Here is an 8,454-nt window from a genome sequence, read left to right as displayed (position 1 = left end):
TTAGTATATATGGGAGTTTTTTAGAGAATAATAAGAATGTTATGAATATAAGAGTATTTTTGGATGAATCTCTGTACCCGGTTTGTCTCTGATCAGTATGTATATATACAGCTTCATGGTTTCTAGCCGTTGGGGCCTTAATTGTAGCTTTAGTGTCCTTTTTGTAATGCCTTAAGGCTCATGAATATGGATTTTGATGAGATTCCAATGGTCTGCCACTAGATTGGTAACTGCCTAAGGCATTGAATACTCTTATTAATTATTCGCCTATGTTCGTCCGTGTTGTGCCAAGGTGGATGAGTATATTTGATAAGGTCGTCCAAGAAGGGGAGTTTGTCAGTCCCATCAATTCCCTCATATTGATTCTTAACAAAAAATAAAAAAATAAAAAAAATAAAAATCCCTCCTATCCTATAGAAGTTGCTATGCGTAATTATTGGTTGCTGTTCCATCCACTATATATCCATGTGCACAATAATAATTCATAAATCAAGTCATCTGAATAAAAAAAAAATTAATGTAATATTAATAGAAAAAATAATCATTATAATTATTCTACAACATGTACTTCTTATTGTGCCCTAAACCCATTCGTGTATGTATAAATGAATGATCAACAACAACGACAACAACAACAACTACTACTACCTATGCAAATCAATTAAAATTGCATTAACTTTGGAGCAAACCTCAATAACCTATCCAAGGCATGGGCAGTGAACTTTCTTGCAAACAAATAGCAAGTATTGGTGGTCTTTCCATTGTACTCACATTCGCTACCATTATTCCTTAGTGTCTTCAAAAATTCAACAGTAACATGTGTTCTTATGAACTTAGATGGATGGGGCCCACCCTTGGACCAGTCAACCCAAGTCAAAGTCCTATTTGAATTCTTCTTCCAAAACTTGATACTAACAAATGTGGGCAAATAGTGTTCGTCTGAATAACAAGAGGGCTTGCAATATCTTCCAAATACTGCATAGTATTTCTTGTCTGAAATTACCTTAATGGCAAGGTCACGGTCCATCTCAAACCATTGTGAGCCTTTTCTCCATTGCTCGAGCTTAATTGTGGGCGCCATTTTGTGATCATATCGGCCTTGGCCCACTGGGCCTGGCAAATCATAAGCCTCCACAAAGGACTTTTCTGAGCCCATGAGATATTTGTAGATTGTAGGGAAATTGAATAGAGGAATGCATGACTCCGAGAGAAGGATAAAACGTTGGTTGGATATGTCGAGCAGTGCGTTGGCGAGTAGGCGGCGCTCCGCTTCCACCATGTTGAACTCTCCCCATGTCACTGCCTGAATCATTGTAAGTAGAGGGTTAATATTTGGAAAAATGCTTAAAGTATTATAAATTTCATTATAAAAGTTCAATCTGGTATTAAATGTGATCGTGTCATTTTAACATCATAATAAATAAATGTTGAATTACTTTTGAAAAACTCTACAAAATACTTTTTTATGAATAGAAACGCTAAAGATACTATTATACAAAATGACATGACAATGAATATAATTAATGGATTTCAAAACCATAATATATAAAAATGTCTAAATTACTTCTTTTTTAATTACTGATGACACATTAGTTTGTAAATTATATGTAATAAAATTTGTAGTATCTCCTAAAGTCACTCATTATTTTTTTTGAGTAATACCACGTACATAAACCTTTTTACAAATTATTGACGTGTCAAATTCTTACTAGTTTCTCATTTGTGCCCACAACTAACATCATTTTTTTTTCCAATAATCATTCACCATATTAATAGTGTGTAGTTTTTGCATTTCCCAATATATGTGTTTTTTTTTTTTTTAATGATTAGCAATACTTCATTTGCAAGGTTCATGCAGTAAATTTCATAGAATTCCTACCCTTACCCTTATTTGTGGTGCAAATTGCAAATGCTAGAATAGAGCTAAAGTACCCCCCCCCCCACCCCCCCAAAAAAAAATTAAATAATCAGGCCCAAGTTGAAAATTCAAATTGAGCCCAATAATGGGGCTCATATTGAAATTTAAAAGGCCTTGAGATATACCATGGAGGGTTGGTCCAGAAAATGTTGCTTTTCTTTGGTTAACCGAAAGAGAAAGAAGAACACTTTTGCTACCGGCATCTCTAATTTTTGAAACATGAGGACTGAGCGAATAAAAGAATTTAGAAAAGTTGGTTGGAGAGGTAGAAAGTTAGGGTGTAGGAGAATGAGGATAAATGGAATTTTACTTTATATAGTTGCAAAAGGAGTAGAATCAAAGCAATGAATGAAACAGATTGCTACCACAGCGTAAACCCGAAGGCAATAATAATACATTAACAAGGACACGAAATTCATGGGATTCGACCAAGTGATAAAATAGAGTAGCATTGTAAAGGAGAAGGACACGAAATTAGCCATAGAGTAGCATTGTAATACTTTACGTACCTCACCAATTTTTAGGTTCTTACATTACCTCACTCTTTGTGTTCCATTATATTTATAGGTAATTCTTGGGGAAATTAATTGGTGAGGTACGTAAAGTATTAGTTGGAAAACCATTTTACCTAAAAATAAAGTAAGAACCTAAATCATCCAGCTGACTTTATGGATAATGTAAGTATAAAAACATCCAGAAAGATAATTTATGATGAAGTGAGAACCTAAACAATGGGATAATCCAGCTGACTTTATGGCTAATGTAAGTAAGATTACTCCATTTGATGACTATTGAAGAAAAATAAAATATTTCTGGAATAATTTATTAGAAAATAAGGAAAATAAAAAATAAAAGCAACAGTAATCATTTAAATTGGGATAATTTATGATAAGGCACAGGGACGGCCCAAGGCCCCTACCAAACAAAACTTCAACCCCAAGGAAAAAAGACCCTACCCCAAAACTTTATGACAATAATCACTCTTTTTTAACACATGAAAAGAGGAAAGAAGGTCTTAAAGAAACTGATAGTGATGTACAGTTAAAATACTTAGTATTCAAAAAAAAAAAGATAGTTGAAGTTCAACAATTATAGTTATTAGTATATAACCCGTGCATATGCACGGTACAATTAATAAAAAATTACAATTACACACATATATTGATCCAAATTATACTCTCTCTCTTTCTTATTTGTTTATTTTGATTTCTTTTGGATATATACATAAGTTTACTCTTTCTTTTTTTCTTTATTGAGTTTTTGATGATTTATTTATGTTAGACCTTTCGTCTTTTGCATATCATTAACTCACTTAGAACAAAAATTTATAATAAAAAAAAAAGAAAAAAAAATTAAATTAAATAGGATACATGACGCAAAATTAGACAACAATTGAAATCCAATTTAAAATTTAATTGGATTTTCTCTCAGTTTTACCTATTAATATTTATAGATATAAATATAGATATAGATATCTATATATAGATTGGCACATCATATTATGAACATTTGGTAGTATCTTTAGTATTTTCTTTTTCATCTCTAACAATGCTTCCAAAATACAAGACCAATAGAAACCTAACCCAATTGAAACCCTAAAATGTTTCCCAAAAAAATTATTGCAAATGTGTTAAATCATTAATGATGATTAATCCTTGTAAATCAATCTCCGACAAAGCCACACACCAAATAAAATCTATCCCTCTTTAAAACAAGATAAAAAATTAAAAATTAGATTACAGTCTTACATGATTATGTCTCGAGAGAAAGTAAGTATATTTTTAAAATAATAATATGTTTATATTTCTTTTTGTTATAATTTTGCTTCAACTATAATATTCAATTTTCTATATAAAATTATCCTTAGTTTAGCTAGTATTATTTATCAAATTATATATTTAATACATCAAATTAATATCTTACACCCCTAAATTAAGATTTTAAGCTTGATTACCAAGAAAAAAAAGAAAGAAAGAAGGATTTTAAGCTTAGGTATATTTTATTATTATTCGACTTTCTCAAACTGCACTCCACAAGTTATCCCCTGATAACTCATGCGGTCATGATCAGTTCGAATAAGGAATATTGTTTATAATGTGTCGAAATATGATTAGCCAAATTATAAGTCACAGATTAATATTGTTCATCAAGCCTGACATGTCTCAGGAGCCCTTACGTACAACTTAATTAGGTACAAAAACGTTTAAATCAGGTATTTTATTCTAAAAAAAATTATTATTAGAAAACAAACGTTAAGACCAGTACGTATTAGCGGTGGGCCGATGACCAAAAATATATTATTGTAGAGCAGAGATGTTCCCTAGGATTGATCAACGTTATTGTTGCCTACTGACGCAAGATGATTTGAATATCAAACGAAGAGACATAATATCATTAATAAATATTTTATACAAATAAACCTATTAATATAATTACAAGACAAGATATTCACCGAAACTATCAACTAGTTTATATGATAAAGTTTCATGAAGTCCATCTTTGATGGGAATGAAGAATAACATAATTTAGCTCTAAACCAGTTTAAAATTATCTTCTTCAACTCACTAATTGTTAATTTATAAATAAAACAAAAATAGAGTTTGACCACAACTTGTACTCAATATATTTTTATTGAATATGAATTTTGACAAATTCACTATTGAATTGCATTTTCTTATTAAATTTTTCATACATGCAAAATTTCAAGAAGATTAAAGATTAATAACTATTTCATCAATCAAAATTTTAAATTCCATGTTTTTGTAGTCTTAAATTTTGCATAAAAAAATTGTTTATAAATCAAATATTTAATAACATCCGATTGACACAAAATTTAACATGTGTCTTTAGAACATAAAGAACATATAATCTAAGTATTAGGTTTTCAAAATATGTAACTATATTAATGTTTCAGTGCAAACCTCTAGCCATTTGTAGCCAAACTTTCTTCTTAAAAAAGTCATATAACTAAAACTATACATGTATGATCTTTTTAATAGTGATACAATGAATTGAAGAAAAATAGTTACAAACCAATTTTGAGTTAAATTTTTTTCATTGAACAATTCAATAAATGAGAAGGTGTAATGTCTAATCCATAAAAAATTAATCTCTATTATTAGGCTAGAAACGTAACAATGATTTTTTATACTTGGACGGAGCAAGTGAACAGTTGGTTCTATATATAAGAACCAAACTATTCAAAAGTTTTATATATAAGAACCAATTGTTTATAGGTTCTAAAAATTTTTAAGAAACCATACCCGGATGGAGTAACATTTTTTAAATTTTGGATGTAAAATAACGTTAGAGGGATGTTTACACCCAATGCTAGTGCTCTTATGTAACAAATGCTACATCACATGCTGATACAGTAAATGACTCCCATTTCATGGACCCAAAGATATCTTATAGTAATGTGTTTTCACTTTCATGATTCACACGGTATCACATGCATGTATAACTAATCTCCATCACAAGGCATGCTATGATTCTATAATATATATATATCCTATCACATTTTTCAATTAACGAGGTGCCCCTTCTTGATCTCAACATAAAGAAAATTCAACTCTACTTTTATTAAAAAGCTGTAGAAACTAGAAAGTACAAACCCGATGCAAAAGAAAAGGTAAACCATTTTGTTTACAAATGGCCCTACAGCAGTAATTAAGATGAATTTATTGTTTTATTAAATAATGTTATTATGTATTTTTTTTAAATTAAAGCCAAATTGTACACATATATTATAAATAATAAAATAATAAAAAAGCACACACAACAACAATGAATTTTAATGTGTAAACTTATAAAACTTTAACAATGAATTTTATGTGTAAACTAATAAAACATTAACAAGTATTTTTTTTTTTTCTTTGAAAAGTGTGCATTAAGTTTGGCACTGCTAGCTCCAAGATAAGCGCAAACCCAAGACTTGCATTTGGGGTTATATAAGTATATATGTACATGTTTGGAAATCTACGAAGGAAAAATGGGATGTTATATTGGATTGAATTCTGTATTCTTATTCTGATGCGCTGGAACAGGTAAAATTCACTGCAGATTTAGACCCAAACTTTACCTGTGTTGACAAGTTCTTGCAAGTTGTATATATTATTATTATTATTATTTGCTGAAAATTCTATATATTAATTGGAGGGTGCTTTCCTTGAAATTGACATTTATGAATAATAACTCTCTATAGTATGCGGTTGATTGGTTTTTTTTTTTTAATTAAAAAAAAAAATACCCTCGCTTTGTTAAAATACATGAATAAGTACAAAGAATATGTATGTATGCGCATGCATATCTACTGACCTTACTTGGGATCCTCCGGCCATGAAAAACCGAACCTTGAGGCACTGTTCCGTTGAAAGAAGGATTTGGATGCACATATATAGAATAGAGACCATCGTGTCCTTTAAAGAACAACTCCCAAAGTGGAGCTAATGGCATAGCCCCTTTTGTCAAAAACATGAATGCAACTTTTGGTGTGCGATTGAAAGGTAATTCACGTATCCTAGGCACCATGGAAGCTCTCCATAGCAACTCTTTGTCCTCCATATCGTGCATAACATCTGGTGGTTTTAAGTATTCTTTTAATCCAACTCGGGTGAGATTCTTGGTTTTCAATGAAATCAGGACAGGGGGTGATGTTGGAGATAGGAACTGGTTGAGCTGCAAGTTGAAGGGGAAATCTTTCAGATAGAAACTGAGTGTGAGTCCAAGGGCTAAACCGGAGCAAAAGATTAGAAGATAAGAGACAAGGTTATGGAGGTGCATTTGGGCATTGAAGAGCTTTTGAATTGAGGTCGGCGAGGCTGCTTGTTGTTGTTTATTCTTCATTTTGAGAGACAGAAAAGAGTGAGCAAAGGATGTTGTTTGTTTTCCAATGAAGCAAGGTTAAGCTTTTTAATGGAGAGAGAGAGAGAGAGAGCCGGTAAGCTTCACGAAGCTTGGGCCTCTCTACTCAAAAGAGATTCCTAAATTGTTCTCCGAACATAACCATATACTATATTTATAATATTTAATGAATAGCCGTGACTTATATTTTATGTTTCCCGGTAACTTTGAATTGGGCTCCTCTTACTTGTGTTTTGTATTTTCCCTTTTTATTTCGTTTGTGGGTTTTGTTAATAGGTGTATTTAAAGTATTTGTTAATAGGTTATTTTAGAAAAAATTTAATACTATTTTTATGGAAAATATAAAAGTTGTGAAAAATATCAATTACTTTTTTTTTTCTCATAATTTTTTTTAAAACATATTTCTTAAACAAATACTATTAAAACACCTATTAACTTTTCTCTCCTCTCGTTTAATAGAATTTATAATAATATATGAAAATGCTCGAACCAACCAATAAATCAATTTTTAAGTTTTTTTTTTTTAGTAAAAATCAATAATTAGTTGAGTGCACAGACTTGCAACCCACCCCAAAGTCACCAATATCATGAGTTGGGTAGTTATAACTTGTATGGATGGGAAGATGCACGCATTGAATGGTGACTGAAATATGTTTCATTTGGGACTTAATGACATTATTTTCTTTCTAATTATCAGCAAATTTTTTTTTTTTTTAGAAAGTAATTATCAGCAATTAGGACACGAAATCTTGTCGAGTAATTATACAATAAAAATTGCATCGAAGCCCCTAAAATAATATATATTGTGGTTGCTCCCACTAGGTGCCTCCTTAGCCCTTTCATTCTTGTTCTTTTGATTTTTTGATAAATTATACTTTTGTCCCTTAAGTTTTATTGAAATGGTAATCTCCCCTAAATTTTTTTATATAAAACACTTCCTCGAGTTTTAAGTTTTATATAAATACAAAAAATAAGTTCATAATTTCTCAATTCTCACACTATTACTTCAATAAGAGTGTTTTTTTTTTTTTTTTTTTTTACTCATTTATAGAAATCTCAAAGAAGAGACTATTATTTATATGAGTAATTCTTAGGTACTTCCAAAGTACGGAGAATGGTGCTTCCTCATCTCATATTCATGGTGAGTTACGCTCATTAAATTCATGATGAGTCCACCATAAATGTGAGAAAATAGAACATCATTTTAATATACTATAGGACTACCTAAGAGTTTTCCTATTTATACAAACCTCGAGGGAGGGAGTGTCATTTGGTCCACATTCACTGGTGGCTCCACATGCAAGTTAGGGTGGTCATAGAACCACCCTGACTTGCACCTGACTTGCAAAAAAATGTATATATACGCTTGCTAAAAAAATATTGTATTCTTAACTAACCTATTATTACTACCATTATAAAAATGTTGAATAACTTGACTTGAGAATTACAAAAATTTGGATTCAACAAAAATAAGAGTAATATTACATTCTAATACATAACATTTTTACAATAATTTCACAACAAACTCAATGTAGTAAGCTGTTTCTAATTCTAATTTGACCCCAATACTAATATTATTTTTTTACCCACCAATAACAGTTTTTTGCATAAAATTTATTGTAAAAATGTTGTAGACGTAGTATTACTTCAAAATTAATTCAACTCCCCAAACA

At 30.5% G+C, this 8,454-nt stretch overlaps 1 protein-coding gene across 1 annotated transcript; it reads right to left on the bottom strand.

The window, feature by feature from the left end:
• Positions 1 to 561: 561 nt before the first annotated feature.
• LOC115965517 (glycosyltransferase BC10-like) lies at positions 562 to 6,888 on the bottom strand. Its single transcript, XM_031084763.1, has 2 exons — positions 6,236 to 6,888; positions 562 to 1,303 (listed from the first exon to the last, which is right to left on the bottom strand). Exons 1-2 carry the CDS (start codon positions 6,761 to 6,763, stop codon positions 662 to 664), a joined length of 1,170 nt encoding a protein of 389 aa, XP_030940623.1. The 5' UTR covers positions 6,764 to 6,888; the 3' UTR covers positions 562 to 661.
• Positions 6,889 to 8,454: the final 1,566 nt, after the last annotated feature.

The sequence above is a fragment of the Quercus lobata genome, chromosome 10, assembly GCF_001633185.2.
Source record: "Quercus lobata isolate SW786 chromosome 10, ValleyOak3.0 Primary Assembly, whole genome shotgun sequence".
Classification (NCBI taxonomy): domain Eukaryota; kingdom Viridiplantae; phylum Streptophyta; class Magnoliopsida; order Fagales; family Fagaceae; genus Quercus; species Quercus lobata.
This window is presented reverse-complemented; position numbering and strand designations above follow the sequence as displayed.